General features: G+C 51.0%; 1 protein-coding gene across 1 annotated transcript; it reads left to right on the top strand.

The window, feature by feature from the left end:
* Nucleotides 1-587: 587 nt before the first annotated feature.
* TXNDC12 (thioredoxin domain containing 12) lies at nucleotides 588-17,477 on the top strand. The gene is made up of 7 exons (XM_075616334.1): nucleotides 588-855; nucleotides 1,500-1,560; nucleotides 10,625-10,677; nucleotides 11,472-11,545; nucleotides 12,113-12,182; nucleotides 12,605-12,688; nucleotides 13,575-17,477. Exons 1-7 carry the CDS (start codon nucleotides 750-752, stop codon nucleotides 13,649-13,651), a joined length of 525 nt encoding a protein of 174 aa, XP_075472449.1. The 5' UTR covers nucleotides 588-749; the 3' UTR covers nucleotides 13,652-17,477.
* The last annotated feature ends 488 nt before the right edge of the window (nucleotides 17,478-17,965 follow it).

The raw sequence follows: 17,965 nt of genomic DNA, 5'->3' as shown, positions 1-17,965 counted from the left end.
TATAAATAAGGGGTGCTATAGAGTGATATAAATAAGGGTTGCTATAAATAGAGTGATATAAATAAGGGGGTGCTAAAATACGTGATATAAATAAAGGGTGCTATAGAGTGATATAAATAAGGGGATGCTATAAATAAGAGAGTGATATAAATAAGGGGTGCTATATAGTGATATAAATAAGGGGGTGCTAAAATAAGAGTGATATAAATAAAGGGTGCTATAGAGTGATATAAATAAGGGGATGCTATAAATAGAGTGATATAAATAAGGGGGTGCTAAAATAAAAGTGATATAAATAAGGGGTGCTATAGAGTGATAAATAAGAGAGTGATATAAATAAGGGGTGCTATAGAGTGATATAAATAAGGGGGTGCTAAAATAAGAGTGATATAAATAAAGGGTGCTATAGAGTGATATAAATAAGGGGTGCTATAAATAGAGTGATATAAATAAGGGGGTGAGATGTACCAGACTGCATATGTTGTATGGGGGCACCTGAGACCCGTTTTTATTTTTCACCCACAACGAACTCTTTCTCCCATAGATTTCCCCCATATATTCCTACAGGGTGCCTCTGCCTCTGCCTCTGCCTCTTCCACTTCACTTCGCCTATAGAATTACATAGGCGTGTCCCTATATATTAATGAGTGACAAGCGGGGGCCTCCTCCTCCTCCGGTGCCGCCTCCATCCGTCTCACATCACTTCCACCCCCCTGGCCCCGGTTATTTGCCCACAGCTTCTCCCGGACATGCGGCCTTTTTCTCCCCGGGGCTCGGTTCCCCCCCTTACCGGCCTCCTGCTGCTGTTGCTCGGTCTGACCCTGCTGGTGTCCGCTGAGGACGGACTCGCCCGGGGTAATTGAATTCTCTCCCCTCCACACCGGGGCAATGAACCCCCCCCCCCCCTCAGGGCCAAGGGGTTTGTGGGGGTGGTCGCTGTGAAGTTTTTTTTTTTTGGGGGGGGGGGGGGGGTCTGGGATTTCATTATAGGGTCTGTGGTTAGGGGGGCTCTGGGAGTTTAATTATAGGGTCTGTGGTTGGGGGGCTCTGGGAGTTTAATTATAGGGTCTGTGGTTGGGGGGGCTCTAGGAGTTTAATTATAGGGTCTGTGGTTGGGGGGGCTCTAGGAGTTTAATTATAGGGTCTGTGGTTGGGGGGGCTCTGGGAGTTTAATTATAGGGTCTGGTTGGGGGGGCTCTAGGAGTTTAATTATAGGGTCTGTGGTTGGGGTGGCTCTAGGAGTTTAATTATAGGGTCTGTGGTTTGGGGGGCTCTGGCAGTTTAGGTCCAAGCTCTCTAGGGGGTCCTGTCAGTTATTGGGGTTGAGGTGTTTTTTTTTTGTTGTTGTTTTTTTTAGTTCCCCTGATGTTCTCTTTAGGGGTAGTATCTGGGATTTTTTTGGGGGTGCTACATTTTGTTTTAGGACCTGCCTCTCGTAGTAGTGCAGGCACCTCTGGCAGCAGAGGGGGTTAACGTCAGAATATTTTTCTGTGTTGCAGGTTTCGGGGATCACATTAACTGGAGAACCCTGGAGGATGGGAAGCAGGAGGCAGCAGCCAGGTAATGTGACAGTGGGGGTCCCTGCACTTTGTATTCCTCTCCCCAGGACCAGTTTCATTATTGTACCTGCATATAACACCTTCACTTACTGACTTTTCTGCAACGCATAGCGGAGCAGCAGGGTGACACGTGGAGCAGCAGGGTGACACTTGGAGCAGCAGGGTGACACGCTCAGTGCCACATGGCACTCAACGAACATGATGATAATCAATATAATTGAAGCACACGGAGTGCGGTATAAAGATAGAAAAATACTAATCACGACAAATAACATGTAGTGTATTCCAGGCCTCTCTGGCAGAGACAGGGTTAAGTGATACGATCAGTTGGGTTACACAACAGTAGAGTGCAGCCCTGCAGCAGCAAGGAGGTTAAATGGCAATCACAATAATATGAATAGCTGCTCTTTTATTCAGTAAGTTGTATGTAAGGGGACGTGTAGATGGCTCGCACAATCCCTGTCCCCACTGTGTGCGCATGCTGCTTTAATAAATGTGCCTGGCTGATCCATAAGACATTGAGGCGGTGACGCCGACAAGTCAAAACGCAGCACATCTCGCACCCGGCCTTGCTCTGCAATGCTGGGGTAGTTATGAAATTAATGAGATGAGTGTCACTGGGAGCAGCTCTGCAGATCGGGGGGATATTACAGTAGCTGAGGGCTGCAGAGCGGGGGGGATATTACACTAGCAGAGGGCTGCAGATCAGGGGGATATTACAGTAGCTGAGGGCTGCAGAGCGGGGGGATATTACAGTAGCAGAGGGCTGCAGAGCGGGGGGGATATTACTGTAGCAGAGGGCTGCAGAGCGGGGGGGATATTACTGTAGCAGAGGGCTGCAGAGCGGGGGGATATTACTGTAGCAGAGGGCTGCAGAGCGGGGGGGATATTGCAGTAGCAGAGGGCTGCAGAGCGGGGGGGATATTACTGTAGCAGAAGGCTGCAGAGCGGGGGGATATTGCAGTAGCAGAGGGCTGCAGATCGGGGGGATATTACAGTAGCTGAGGGCTGCAGAGCGGGGGGGATATTACACTAGCAGAGGGCTGCAGATCAGGGGGATATTACAGTAGCTGAGGGCTGCAGAGCAGGGGGATATTACAGTAGCAGAGGGCTGCAGAGCGGGGGGGATATTACTGTAGCAGAGGGCTGCAGAGCGGGGGGGATATTACTGTAGCAGAGGGCTGCAGAGCGGGGGGATATTACTGTAGCAGAGGGCTGCAGAGCGGGGGGGATATTGCAGTAGCAGAGGGCTGCAGAGCGGGGGGGATATTACTGTAGCAGAGGGCTGCAGAGCGGGGGGATATTGCAGTAGCAGAGGGCTGCAGATCGGGGGGATATAACAGTAGCAGAGGGCTGCAGATCGGGGGGATATTACAGTAGCAGAGGGCTGCAGATCGGGGGGATATTACAGTAGCAGAGGGCTGCAGATCGGGGGGATATTACAGTAGCAGAGGGCTGCAGATCGGGGGGATATTACAGTAGCAGAGGGCTGCAGATCGGGGGGATATAACAGTAGTAGAGGGCTGCAGATCGGGGGGATATTACAGTAGCAGAGGGCTGCAGAGCGGGGGGATATTACAGTAGTAGAGGGCTGCAGATCGGGGGGATATTACAGTAGCTGAGGGCTGCAGATCGGGGGGATATTACACTAGCAGAGGGCTGCAGATCGGGGGGATATTACAGTAGCAGAGGGCTGCAGAGCGGGGGGGATATTACAGTAGCAGAGGGCTGCAGAGCGGGGGGATATTACAGTAGCAGAAGGCTGCAGAGCAGGGGGATATTACAGTAGCTGAGGGCTGCAGAGCGGGGGGATATTACAGTAGCTGAGGGCTGCAGAGTGGGGGGGATATTACAGTAGCAGAGGGCTGCAGAGCGGGGGGATATTACAATAGTAGAGGGATGCAGAGCGGGGGGATATTACAGTAGCAGAGGGCTGCATATCGGGGGGATATTACAGTAGCAGGGCTGCATATTGGGGGAATATTACAGTAGCAGGGCTGCATATCGGTGGGATATTACAGTAGCAGAGGGCTGCAGATCGGGGGGATATTACAGTAACTGAGGGCTGCAGATCGGGGGGGATATTACAGTAGCAGAGGGCTGCATATCGGGGATATTGCAGTAGCAGATTGCTGCAGAGGGGGGATATTGCAGTAGAAGAGGGCTGCAGAGCAGGGGGATATTGCAGTAGCAGAGGGCTGCAGAGCGGGGGGATATTACAGTAGCAGAGGGCTGCAGATCGGGGGGATATTACAGTAGCTGAGGGCTGCAGATCGGGGGGATATTACAGTAGCAGAGGGCTGCAGATCGGGGGGATATTACACTAGCAGAGGGCTGCATATCGGGGGGATATTACAGTAGCAGGGCTGCATATCGGGGGGATATTGCAGTAGCAGATTGCTGCAGAGGGGATATTGCAGTAGAAGAGGGCTGCAGAGCAGGGGGATATTGCAGTAGCAGAGGGCTGCAGAGCGGGGGGATATTGCAGTAGCAGAGGGCTGCAGAGCGGGGGGATATTGCAGTAGCAGAGGGCTGCAGAGCGGGGGGATATTGCAGTAGCAGAGGGCTGCAGAGCGGGGGGATATTACAGTAGCAGAGGGCTGCAGAGCGGGGGGATATAGCAGTAGCAGAGGGCTGCAGAGCGGGGGGATATTACAGTTGCAGAGGGCTGCAGAGCGGGGGGATATTGCAGTAGCAGAGGGCTGCAGAGCGGGGGGGATATTACAGTTGCAGAGGGCTGCAGAGCGGGGGGATATTACAGTTGCAGAGGGCTGCAGAGCGGGGGGATATTGCAGTAGCAGAGGGCTGCAGAGCGGGGGGGATATTACAGTTGCAGAGGGCTGCAGAGCGGGGGGGATATTACAGTTGCAGAGGGCTGCAGAGCGGGGGGATATTGCAGTAGCAGAGGGCTGCAGAGCAGGGGGATATTGCAGTAGCAGAGGGCTGCAGAGCGGGGGGGATTTTACAGTAGCAGAGGGCTGCAGAGCGGGGGGGGATATTACAGTAGCAGAGGGCTGCAGAGCGGAGGGATATTACAGTTGCAGAGGGCTGCAGAGCGGGGGGATATTACAGTAGCAGAGGGCTGCAGAGCGGGGGGGATATTACAGTAGCAGAGGGCTGCAGAGCGGGGGGATATTGCAGTAGCAGAGGGCTGCAGAGCGGGGGGATATTACAGTAGCTGAGGGCTGCAGAGCGGGGGGATATTACAGTAGCTGAGGGCTGCAGAGTGAGGGGGATATTACAGTAGCAGAGGGCTGCAGAGCGGGGGGATATTACAGTAGCAGAGGGCTGCAGATAGGGGGGATATTACAGTAGCAGAGGGCTGCAGATAGGGGGGATATTACAGTAGCAGAGGGCTGCAGATCAGGGGGATTTTACAGTAGCAGAGGGCTGCATATCGGGGGGATATTACAGTAGCAGAGGGCTGCATATCGGGGGGATATTACAGTTGCTGAGGGCTGCAGAGCGGATGGATATTGCAGTAGCAGATTGCTGCAGAGCGGGGGGGATATTACTGTAGCAGAGGGCTGCAGAGCGGGGGGGATATTACTGTAGCAGAGGGCTGCAGAGCGGGGGGATATTGCAGTAGCAGAGGGCTGCAGATCGGGGGGATATAACAGTAGCAGAGGGCTGCAGATCGGGGGGATATTACAGTAGCAGAGGGCTGCAGATCGGGGGGATATTACAGTAGCAGAGGGCTGCAGATCGGGGGGATATTACAGTAGCAGAGGGCTGCAGATCGGGGGGATATTACAGTAGCAGAGGGCTGCAGATCGGGGGGATATTACAGTAGCAGAGGGCTGCAGATCGGGGGGATATAACAGTAGAGGGCTGCAGATCGGGGGGATATTACAGTAGCAGAGGGCTGCAGAGCGGGGGGATATTACAGTAGTAGAGGGCTGCAGATCGGGGGGATATTACAGTAGCTGAGGGCTGCAGATCGGGGGGATATTACACTAGCAGAGGGCTGCAGATCGGGGGGATATTACAGTAGCAGAGGGCTGCAGAGCGGGGGGGATATTACAGTAGCAGAGGGCTGCAGAGCGGGGGGATATTACAGTAGCAGAAGGCTGCAGAGCGGGGGTATATTACAGTAGCAGAGGGCTGCAGAGCGGGGGGATATTACAGTAGCAGGGCTGCATATTGGGGGAATATTACAGTAGCAGGGCTGCATATCGGTGGGATATTACAGTAGCAGAGGGCTGCAGATCGGGGGGATATTACAGTAACTGAGGGCTGCAGATCGGGGGGGATATTACAGTAGCAGAGGGCTGCATATCGGGGGGATATTGCAGTAGCAGATTGCTGCAGAGGGGGGATATTGCAGTAGAAGAGGGCTGCAGAGCAGGGGGATATTGCAGTAGCAGAGGGCTGCAGAGCGGGGGGATATTACAGTAGCAGAGGGCTGCAGATCGGGGGGATATTACAGTAGCTGAGGGCTGCAGATCGGGGGGATATTACAGTAGCAGAGGGCTGCAGATCGGGGGGATATTACACTAGCAGAGGGCTGCATATCGGGGGGATATTACAGTAGCAGGGCTGCATATCGGGGGGATATTGCAGTAGCAGATTGCTGCAGAGGCGATATTGCAGTAGAAGAGGGCTGCAGAGCAGGGGGATATTGCAGTAGCAGAGGGCTGCAGAGCGGGGGGATATTGCAGTAGCAGAGGGCTGCAGAGCGGGGGGATATAGCAGTAGCAGAGGGCTGCAGAGCGGGGGGATATTACAGTTGCAGAGGGCTGCAGAGCGGGGGGATATTGCAGTAGCAGAGGGCTGCAGAGCGGGGGGGATATTACAGTTGCAGAGGGCTGCAGAGCGGGGGGATATTACAGTTGCAGAGGGCTGCAGAGCGGGGGGATATTGCAGTAGCAGAGGGCTGCAGAGCGGGGGGGATATTACAGTTGCAGAGGGCTGCAGAGCGGGGGGGATATTACAGTTGCAGAGGGCTGCAGAGCGGGGGGATATTGCAGTAGCAGAGGGCTGCAGAGCAGGGGGATATTGCAGTAGCAGAGGGCTGCAGAGCGGGGGGGATTTTACAGTAGCAGAGGGCTGCAGAGCGGGGGGGATATTACAGTAGCAGAGGGCTGCAGAGCGGAGGGATATTACAGTTGCAGAGGGCTGCAGAGCGGGGGGATATTACAGTAGCAGAGGGCTGCAGAGCGGGGGGATATTACAGTAGTAGAGGGCTGCAGATCGGGGGGATATTACAGTAGCTGAGGGCTGCAGATCGGGGGGATATTACAGTTGCAGAGGGCTGCAGAGCGGGGGGATATTACAGTAGCAGAGGGCTGCAGAGCGGGGGGATATTACAGTAGTAGAGGGCTGCAGATCGGGGGGATATTACACTAGCAGAGGGCTGCAGATCGGGGGGATATTACAGTAGCAGAGGGCTGCAGAGCGGGGGGGATATTACAGTAGCAGAGGGCTGCAGAGCGGGGGGATATTACAGTAGCAGAAGGCTGCAGAGCGGGGGGATATTACAGTAGCTGAGGGCTGCAGAGCGGGGGGATATTACAGTAGCTGAGGGCTGCAGAGTGGGGGGGATATTACAGTAGCAGAGGGCTGCAGAGCGGGGGGATATTACAATAGTAGAGGGATGCAGAGCGGGGGGATATTACAGTAGCAGAGGGCTGCATATCGGGGGGATATTACAGTAGCAGGGCTGCATATTGGGGGAATATTACAGTAGCAGGGCTGCATATCGGTGGGATATTACAGTAGCAGAGGGCTGCAGATCGGGGGGATATTACAGTAACTGAGGGCTGCAGATCGGGGGGGATATTACAGTAGCAGAGGGCTGCATATCGGGGGGATATTGCAGTAGCAGATTGCTGCAGAGGGGGGATATTGCAGTAGAAGAGGGCTGCAGAGCAGGGGGATATTGCAGTAGCAGAGGGCTGCAGAGCGGGGGGATATTACAGTAGCAGAGGGCTGCAGATCGGGGGGATATTACAGTAGCTGAGGGCTGCAGATCGGGGGGATATTACAGTTGCAGAGGGCTGCAGAGCGGGGGGATATTGCAGTAGCAGAGGGCTGCAGAGCGGGGGGGATATTACAGTTGCAGAGGGCTGCAGAGCGGGGGGGATATTACAGTTGCAGAGGGCTGCAGAGCGGGGGGATATTGCAGTAGCAGAGGGCTGCAGAGCAGGGGGATATTGCAGTAGCAGAGGGCTGCAGAGCGGGGGGGATTTTACAGTAGCAGAGGGCTGCAGAGCGGGGGGGATATTACAGTAGCAGAGGGCTGCAGAGCGGAGGGATATTACAGTTGCAGAGGGCTGCAGAGCGGGGGGATATTACAGTAGCAGAGGGCTGCAGAGCGGGGGGATATTACAGTAGTAGAGGGCTGCAGATCGGGGGGATATTACAGTAGCTGAGGGCTGCAGATCGGGGGGATATTACAGTTGCAGAGGGCTGCAGAGCGGGGGGATATTACAGTAGCAGAGGGCTGCAGAGCGGGGGGATATTACAGTAGTAGAGGGCTGCAGATCGGGGGGATATTACACTAGCAGAGGGCTGCAGATCGGGGGGATATTACAGTAGCAGAGGGCTGCAGAGCGGGGGGGATATTACAGTAGCAGAGGGCTGCAGAGCGGGGGGATATTACAGTAGCAGAAGGCTGCAGAGCGGGGGGATATTACAGTAGCTGAGGGCTGCAGAGCGGGGGGATATTACAGTAGCTGAGGGCTGCAGAGTGGGGGGGATATTACAGTAGCAGAGGGCTGCAGAGCGGGGGGATATTACAATAGTAGAGGGATGCAGAGCGGGGGGATATTACAGTAGCAGAGGGCTGCATATCGGGGGGATATTACAGTAGCAGGGCTGCATATTGGGGGAATATTACAGTAGCAGGGCTGCATATCGGTGGGATATTACAGTAGCAGAGGGCTGCAGATCGGGGGGATATTACAGTAACTGAGGGCTGCAGATCGGGGGGGATATTACAGTAGCAGAGGGCTGCATATCGGGGGGATATTGCAGTAGCAGAGGGCTGCAGATCGGGGGGATATTACAGTAGCTGAGGGCTGCAGATCGGGGGGATATTACACTAGCAGAGGGCTGCATATCGGGGGGATATTACAGTAGCAGGGCTGCATATCGGGGGGATATTGCAGTAGCAGATTGCTGCAGAGGGGATATTGCAGTAGAAGAGGGCTGCAGAGCAGGGGGATATTGCAGTAGCAGAGGGCTGCAGAGCGGGGGGATATTACAGTAGCAGAGGGCTGCAGATCAGGGGGATATTACAGTAGCTGAGGGCTGCAGATCGGGGGGATATTACAGTAGCAGAGGGCTGCAGATCGGGGGGATATTACACTAGCAGAGGGCTGCATATCGGGGGGATATTACAGTAGCAGGGCTGCATATCGGGGGGATATTGCAGTAGCAGATTGCTGCAGAGGGGATATTGCAGTAGAAGAGGGCTGCAGAGCAGGGGGATATTGCAGTAGCAGAGGGCTGCAGAGCGGGGGGATATTGCAGTAGCAGAGGGCTGCAGAGCGGGGGGATATTGCAGTAGCAGAGGGCTGCAGAGCGGGGGGATATTGCAGTAGCAGAGGGCTGCAGAGCGGGGGGATATTACAGTAGCAGAGGGCTGCAGAGCGGGGGGATATAGCAGTAGCAGAGGGCTGCAGAGCGGGGGGATATTACAGTTGCAGAGGGCTGCAGAGCGGGGGGATATTGCAGTAGCAGAGGGCTGCAGAGCGGGGGGGATATTACAGTTGCAGAGGGCTGCAGAGCGGGGGGGATATTACAGTTGCAGAGGGCTGCAGAGCGGGGGGATATTGCAGTAGCAGAGGGCTGCAGAGCGGGGGGGATATTACAGTAGCAGAGGGCTGCAGAGCGGGGGGATATTGCAGTAGCAGAGGGCTGCAGAGCGGGGGGATATTACAGTAGCTGAGTGCTGCAGAGCGGGGGGATATTACAGTAGCTGAGGGCTGCAGAGTGAGGGGGATATTACAGTAGCAGAGGGCTGCAGAGCGGGGGGATATTACAGTAGCAGAGGGCTGCAGATAGGGGGGATATTACAGTAGCAGAGGGCTGCAGATAGGGGGGATATTACAGTAGCAGAGGGCTGCAGATCAGGGGGATTTTACAGTAGCAGAGGGCTGCATATCGGGGGGATATTACAGTAGCAGAGGGCTGCATATCGGGGGGATATTACAGTAGCAGAGGGCTGCAAATTGGGGGGATATTACAGTAGCAGAGGGCTGCAGATTGGGGGGATATTACAGTAGCAGAGGGCTGCAGAGCGGGGGAACATTACAGTTGCTGAGGGCTGCAGAGCGGATGGATATTGCAGTAGCAGATTGCTGCAGAGAGGGGGGATATTGCAGTAGCAGAGGGCTGCAGAGCGGGGGGATATTGCAGTAGTAGAGGGCTGCAGAGCGAGGGGATATTGCAGTAGCAGAGGGCTGCAGAGCGGGGGATATTACAGTAGTAGAGGGCTGCAGATCGGGGGATATTACAGTAGCTGAGGGCTGCAGAGCGGGGGGATGTTACAGTAGTAGAGGGCTGCAGATCGGGGGGATATTACAGTAGCAGAGGGCTGCAGATCGGGGGGATATTACAGTAGCAGAGGGCTGCAGATCGGGGGGATATTACAGTAGCTGAGGGCTGCAGATCGGGGGGATATTACAGTAGCAGAGGGCTGCAGATCGGGGGGATATTACACTAGCAGAGGGCTGCAGATCGGGGGGATATTACAGTAGCAGAGGGCTGCAGAGCGGGGGGATATTACAGTAGCAGAGGGCTGCAGAGCGGGGGGATATTACAGTAGCAGAGGGCTGCAGAGTGGGGGGGATATTACAGTAGCAGAGGGCTGCAGAGCGGGGGGATATTACAGTAGCAGAGGGCTGCAGAGCGGGGGGATATTACAGTAGCTGAGGGCTGCAGATCGGGAGGGATATTACAGTAGCAGAGGGCTGCAGAGCGGGGGGATATTACAGTAGCCGAGGGCTGCAGAGCGGGGGGATATTACAGTAGCAGAGGGCTGCAGAGCGGAGGGATATTACAGTAGCAGAGGGCTGCAGAGCGTCTGTGTTATGCTAATCCTTTCCCTCTGTTTGCAGTGCTTTACCTCTGATGCTTGTGATTCACAAAACCTGGTGTGGCGCATGCAAAGGTAACCGTGCGACCTTCTCACTCGGGGAGACCCCTCAGACGCTGGCTCAGAGGATGATGGGGGAAATGCTCTTAACCAATCCCTGCAGCTTTAGCTTCTCCGCATTTGTACAATATTTTAGTTGGGTGCTCCTAGCAACAGCAGATTTCAAGTCTAAGTTTAGTAAGCTGTTAAACATATGAAGTTACAAAATCATTGTTAGGAGTAATAGAGATGTTACATGACTGAGTGCTTTCACTTTGTTGGACACAGCAGCAGCATCTTCAATACCTTCATGTGACGCATATTATATCTATGGCGCCCTGCACATAACCCCAATAAATAAAGGATATATACAACTTGCCTTAGGGCAGTGAAGGATGTTAGAAGAGTGCATTTCTTCTTACCCATTAAATGTGCCGTCCAAATCTTTCCATTATTATTTATTTACCTTGTAAATATTGGGACTCGCAACGTTGGTGGTTTTACCACACTACCCTCTGCCTTATCTCTCCCTTGTCCTGCCCCACTTCAAAACGCTCTTATTTCCTTATCTCTGAGTGATGGAGCAACATGGGGAGCCCCCCGCAGTCAGATTGCAGACTTCTAACAGTTTAAAATATGAATACTATTTTTGTTGAGGGATCACTGCCTTGGTTGGAACCTTTTTACCAGATCACGACCCGGTGTGAGCCAGGGTCTCAGGACACTCTCCTGTCAGGAGTTACCCACAAGTGCCGCGCTCCAGTCTCTGATGTGGCAGTGAGAACACTGAGGTTCTGACCCTCTTCCTTTCCCCCTGTCCCCTTCTCCAGCATTAAAGCCAAAGTTTGCCGAGTCGAAGGAGATCTCCGAGCTGTCCCATAACTTTGTCATGGTCAATCTGGAGGTGAGAACTGAACAGCTGAGTTTTTTTGGGGGGGGTTCCCACAACCATCATTTGGACCAAATATGTTGCAATAAACACACTATCTCTAATCTGTGTATACACCCGGTTACACAGGAGGCGTAGTGCTGGACTTCAGCAGCTTCCGTTACTTTTTGTTGCGGTCGCAGAGTTCTAGATTTGTCGTAGGTCATTTTGTGATACCTTTCAATGAACCAAAAATGTACAGGGCTTTTGAAATCTCACTGATCTATCCTGAACCTATGCACGTGAGGTTTGGAAAACTGTACACGTGAAAAAGAGACCTGCGAGGTTTGGAAAACTCTGTACATGGTAAGAGGCCTTTGCATCTATCCCCAATAAAAAGTATCAGAAGTTACTTGTGACAAATATACGTTTCTCTTGGACTAATACAGATATTGGATTTGCACCAGAATGGATTCCTGATGGCCGATTTCATGTGTTTGCCTTTTTGCTTTGGAAATTGTTTGCTGGTTAGAGTTTGTTCTGCAGTAAATAATTTTGATGGCCGATTGTGTTTTTTTTTTTTTTTTTGTGTGTGTTAAATAGGATGAAGAGGAGCCAAAGGAGGACGCTTTTAGCCCTGATGGGGGCTACATCCCTAGAATTCTTTTCCTGGGTTGGTGAGATATTATTATTTATTGGAAGTTTGCTGCTTTCTGCTTCAGCACAGAAGGTGTTAAAACCAGGTCACCAGAAAGCTGTGTGTGTCATCGTTATTTGTCTCCTTTAACTTCCTTGTAATTTCTCAATCTTGTACCATTGCCTAACAAAGCAGGACTGCTTTTTCAGGTTTTCGTTGGAACGTTTCTTTCTCTTTTACATTTTATTTTTTTATTTATTTTTTTATTTGAGAATTGTTCCTGTATGCGTGATTTAAAGCTATGGAGCCTTTTTTTAATGAATACGCCATCGCAGAATTCAGGACCAAACTCAAGACCACCGTATCACGTGTTATAAAGTTCTACACAGACTCTCTGTTTTCTTAAACGAACAATTGTTTTGCGAGTAACACGCTGCCCTGCCTGCCTCGCATTGCAGATCCCAGGGGTGACGTTCACCCGGAGATTACAAATTCCAAAGGAAACCCCAGTTACAAGTATTTCTACAGCACTGCGGAGCAAGGTATGTGGGTATCTGTATCTCGCAAGCTGCAGCATGCAGAGATTCCTCTTTCATCGCTCTGTACCACCCTGATCCCAAGATACAATGTGGAACTCCTGCAGATTTGTCTTTTTATAAAGAAGTATCTGATATAATAAGGATAGGGAAGAGTTAACAAATCTATGCAACAGAGCGCAAGTGGTGCAGCGGGAACAGGAGAGGGGCCCCAAAACCTCGAAAATATCTACATAAAAATGCACTTTTTCCCCTTGCTTAGCCCTATTTTCCCTCCCCCTTTTTGTCCGTTTTATACTTGTGTAGTATTTCCCTGTTGCACACGGTGTCGCAATTTGGACCCTTATCTGTACTCCTCCCCTGCTCCGTCTGATCCTTCTCCACATCTGCTTGCATATGCTGATCTTGTGCGCTCACTGTGCATTGCTCAGTGTTGTCTGTTATGACTGTATCATTAAGTAAAAACATTCTCTGTGGCATACCCAAGTGACATTAATTCTTTATTTACCTATAAGTGCTGGGAACCCAGTTTGGATATTTATCTGATATACTAATAATAATAATAATAATAATAAAAAATATCTTTCATATAGCACTTTTCTGCCAATGCGATCAAGTGCTTCACAATTACAATATAATAGTACGCAGCACTTATACAGACCGTCCCTGCCCAGATGAGCTTACAATCTATCTCCCTGTGTCTCGGTCACGAAAATCATAAAGTGACTTGCTCAAGGTTACAAGGAGCTTGACACCAGGATTTGAGCCACTCCTCCCTATCTGGCCTATTTCTGCAAATGTCCCAAATTCTGCCATGAGCGCTGACCTGTGCAGGCGTGACGCGGCTGCAGCCGCCTTCCTCTGCTTGATCTGATTCCGTTTTGTTTTCCAGTCATCGATGGGATGAAGGAAGCCCAGGAGAAGCTCACTGGAGACTCCTTGGGCAAACTGATTGGAGATGAACTGTAACTCGCAACTTCCACATTCTAACACATGCCCCCCCCCCGCACAACACCGACCTGCCACGGAATATGACCGGTCACTTCCACCTCCCCCCCCCCCCCCACAGCCAGGGGTCTCCAACCCCAATGCAAAGCAATGTAATCGGGTGCAGAAGACGGGAGCCATGAGGGGGAGGCAGGTGTCCTCGGGTGACAAGCCCTCTGTGTAAAGCCCTTTTAAAGATTCGGGCGTAGCTGGGCTAGAAGAATACTGCCTTAACTTTCCCTGGTTACTCTTTCTCCTCCAGAGCTTTCTGGTTTGAAAATTGTGGATCTAAACTCTAATTATTTCTGCAGGGTTTCTTAACGATGGCTGCTCTTGTTTCTATTGTTTCCTCTTCTTGGGGGGGGGGGGGGGGGAAGAAATGTGGCATATTATTGCAACATTCATTAATGTTGCAGACATTTACAAAAAAAATTGGACTACAAAAGAATGGTGTTAACACTAAAAATGTATTCTCATCTTCATGTTAGAAATTTCGAGGCTTTCGGGGGGGGGGGGGGGCTGTGGACTCATACCATGAAACTCAAATGGATCCCCGTGCAGAGCAATGCATTGCAACCCCCTCTGGTATCAAAGGGGTTAACTGTTATTTTGACACCTTTCTGCAGGATTTTATCAGCGGAGAGTGCCCACGTATACTTGCCAGCCGAGGGTGCCCCCCTTCCCCGATAAGGTTTTGGTAATGGACGCCTGAGTGCCTTATTGCAGTACATGCGGGCTACATTGTATGATAAACGGGAAATGCTCGGTTTTGAATCCCATATCCCGTCTACCTCAATTCCAATCTTGTTTTATTTCCAGGCCCGTATCATCCCCAACCCGGGCCAGTACCCGGCCTGCGCTTTTTATAAGCCTGCTAGCGACGGTGACATCATCTTGGTCTCCGTGACATCACGGTGTAAATAGCTGCACGGGGCGTGGACATGCTGCGTAGCCTCCTTGTTTCTGGGTCAGGGAGTAATATATATGGCCGTTGCCCTGGCAATGACACTAAAATCCAGTTTTGTACTGAAACGCCCAGAAATAACATGTGCGCTCGCACTGCTTTTTATAAGATGTCCTGCTCAGTGGGTTAGTAAAGACCTGGTATTCCAGCTGTCCTGCGTGTTCAACATGACCCTTAACCCCTTTGCTGGCAGAAATGCATTCATCTGTTATAATATTTCTATGCATTGGGTTACAGCGGACGTGGTCAACTGCAGTCCTCAAGGGCCGCCAACCGGTCACGTTTTCAGGATACCCCTGCTTCAGCACAGGTGGCTCAAAGACTGAGCCTCTGAGCCACCTGTGCTGAAGCAGGGATATCCTGAAAACCTCACCTGTTGCTGGCCCTTGAGGACTGGAGTTTCCCACCCCTGGGCTGCAGGCTCCTTTTTGGAAGTGAAGCAGTTAATACTCAGAAAATGACCAGATGTGGTCCGCGGGATATTGCAAGAAATGTGGAACTTTGTTTCTTTAAAGTAATTTCCGCAGGTCGTGTATTTTGTACATTTTAAAAAAATGCTCGGTACTATTCTTGTATAGTTACATAAATATATATATTTATGTATATATGCCAAGGTATACTATAACGTGAAAGCCATGTCGGTGTTTTAAGCGGCTATTTGTATGTTGCTGGGGATCCCGACCCACAGAAACAAAACGTGCTGTATCATAGAGTAGTTTGGAGTATAAGGCCTCGGGCATGGTTAGCGCTGACCCGTGCTGAGGCGCGCGCAAGCTTACCAGTGAGCCCCTGCAGCCGCAATGAGAGCGGCTTTAGCAGGGGCTCGCGCACGCTTGCCGAAGCGTGTCTTAACAAATTTTTAGTTTCGGCGCTCACGGGAGCGGTTCGCCCCATGAGGGCGAACAAGCTCCGTGACGTCACTGGCCCGCCCCTAGACACGCCCACGGACGGCGCGCGCTCTCAGCCTCACCGCGCCTCCGCACGGCTGCGTCTCTGGACTCAGCCTAAGGCTGAGTCCCCGGTGGTCACGGCGGTATGCGAAACGCCGTGCGTCCCGCACACACCACAGCCCTCTATGGGGCAGGCCCCAGTGTCCGTGTGGGCGCGCAAAGCGCTGTGACGCATACGCTAGCAGGGAAGACAAGAATGTCTTCCCGTGCCGCAACACTGTCACACGGCGGCGCGCAGCCACTGGCAGGGCAGATATACCCCGCCATGGCTGCACCCCCCCCCCCCCCCCCGTCATGACCCCGCTCCCCTACAGACCGCCGATTGCGACTGTAGTCGCTGCACGTGCTGCTGGGAGGACGGGCCTGAGCCTAACTGCACTTCCAGCTTTATCATACATAGGTGCAGAGCAGATACGTTTAATTGCTTTCAGAGCAGCAGCTGCTGCACACATTACGGGACATGGATGCGGCATCAATTTTTGAGTTAGAAAGAAAGTGTGAGTATTTTAAGATGCTTGAAAAAAAACAATGTTTTCTATAAATTGTGTTCCCAAATTAGAGATTAATCTACTTCCTTGCCACACATTGCATTGCATGACCCACCAGCAGGGAAGGGGTTAATAGATTATTAAGACCGGGAGTGAGTTAATTGATTGTGGACATTACACATAACTAGCACATCTTGTAGGTCCAATTTTAGTGCCAGTTTTACGCAAAATATTATTTTTTTTAAGGACAGAGACTGTAAGTGTACAGAGATACTGCGTGTAACTATAACATGTAGCATTCTCCAGGGTGGAGGATTCCTCCCCCAAAATATGAATGCTGCTTTGTATGTGCTTCAGTGCTAGTGTTGTGGCAGCTTTTACTCCTCCTGTGCTGGACCGGGCAGATGCAAATCCCTGCAGTGTAATAACGTGTGCATGGGGATGGTACGTTCTGATTTTGCATCTCTGTACAGTAAGTGACATGCACTGTATATAGGACACTCTAGGCTGCCATTGGCTGACCTCTGGATTCCGAGTTAAATACATTTATGCCACGTCTCTCTGATTTTTTTTTTTTCTTTCACATTTTAAAAGTTGCAATCCTTTCAAAATTAGTTAATTTAATCAAAACGGAGTCGCAATACACATTCAGCGATTACACTCCCAAACAAAGAGCTGTTACAAGGGAAAGGAGGTTGAGAAATGTGTTTATTTGTATCTGTCGAGAAGCTCAGAAACTTGCACATACACCGCTCTCCCCCCTGTGACCTTACAAACCGAGATCATCTGGTCAGCCTCTCGTATTCCTGTGTGGGATCTGTAGTTTGTGAGTCATACAGTTACACGCTGCACAGTTTTGTTGGGTGCACAAGATTTGTCTGTATTTTTACAAGAATTCAAGTGCCCTTTTATTAATTTTGGGGGGATTTTTTTTTACACTTTCCCCCTCCCGTGAAACACACAAAACAAAGTACAAGTAGTAAAAATAAGTGATTTTGCACCTTTTTAACATATATTAGTATAAGGCACTTCAGGAGTTTCGTTACCGGAGGCCAGTTCCTTCCATAGAGTTGAGGTATTTTATATTACTCAGTTTGGTTATTAACCTGTTTTGTTGCCAGACGGGCCTAGCAACACCACACGTTACAAGCCCCTTTGTCTAACAGTGAGCAGCGAGGGGTTAACACTTAATGTTGTGCATGATGGCGAGGCTTGTTTATTCGTTTATAGAACGTGTGCTCCCTGCATGCGATCTAAACCACCGGAGTCTGGGCCGGATTTCTGATGGGTGTCACCTCCCTGCTTTCTGAACTGCTCTGACCACTGGACTGTATTTTTTGGTATGACTTGGATAAAAAATTTAAAAAAAATAAAGTTTTATTAAAATAAAAATCTGTTTTGTGTCATGTGACTGCGCACAAGTTAATCCCATCACATTGCAGACCTCTATGACAGTGTTTTTTAACTGTTTTTTGTTAAGGAACCCTATAATTATATTGTGAAATTCCGCGGAACCCCAACCCTCTCTAATAGTGCGTCTGAGATCAGATGCATTGTAAGGAATCCCGACCCTCTCTAATAGCGCGTCCGAGATCTGATGCATTGTAAGGAACCCCGACCCTCTCTAATAGCGCATCTGAGATCAGATGCATTGTAAGGAACCCCAACCCTCTCTAATAGCGTGTCTGAGATCAGATGCATTGTCGGGAACCCCGACCCTCTCTAATAGCGCGTCCGAGATCAGATGCATTGTAAGGAACCCCAACCCTCTCTAACAGCGCGTCTGAGATACATTGTAAACTCTTCTGTATTTGGTCCAATTTTCAAATGATCTGAAACTTGCAGGGGACCCCTGTTGAAAAACACTGCTGTATGGAAGGGGTTAATCCATACA

The sequence above is a fragment of the Ascaphus truei genome, chromosome 10, assembly GCF_040206685.1.
Source record: "Ascaphus truei isolate aAscTru1 chromosome 10, aAscTru1.hap1, whole genome shotgun sequence".
In the NCBI taxonomy this organism is placed as follows: Eukaryota; Metazoa; Chordata; class Amphibia; order Anura; family Ascaphidae; genus Ascaphus; species Ascaphus truei.
The sequence above is the reverse complement of the archived record's forward strand: the minus strand, read 5'-3'. Positions and strand labels throughout refer to the sequence as shown.

Excerpts from the sequence above, each read along its gene's own strand:
- TXNDC12 (XM_075616334.1), top strand. The coding sequence starts at position 750 with ATGCGGCCTTTTTCTCCCCGGGGCTCGGTTCCCCCCCTTACCGGCCTC. Across the intron at positions 10,678-11,471 it reads CTGGTGTGGCGCATGCAAAG|CATTAAAGCCAAAGTTTGCC; the intron begins GTAACCGTGCGA and ends CCCCTTCTCCAG. Across the intron at positions 11,546-12,112 it reads TTGTCATGGTCAATCTGGAG|GATGAAGAGGAGCCAAAGGA; the intron begins GTGAGAACTGAA and ends TGTGTTAAATAG.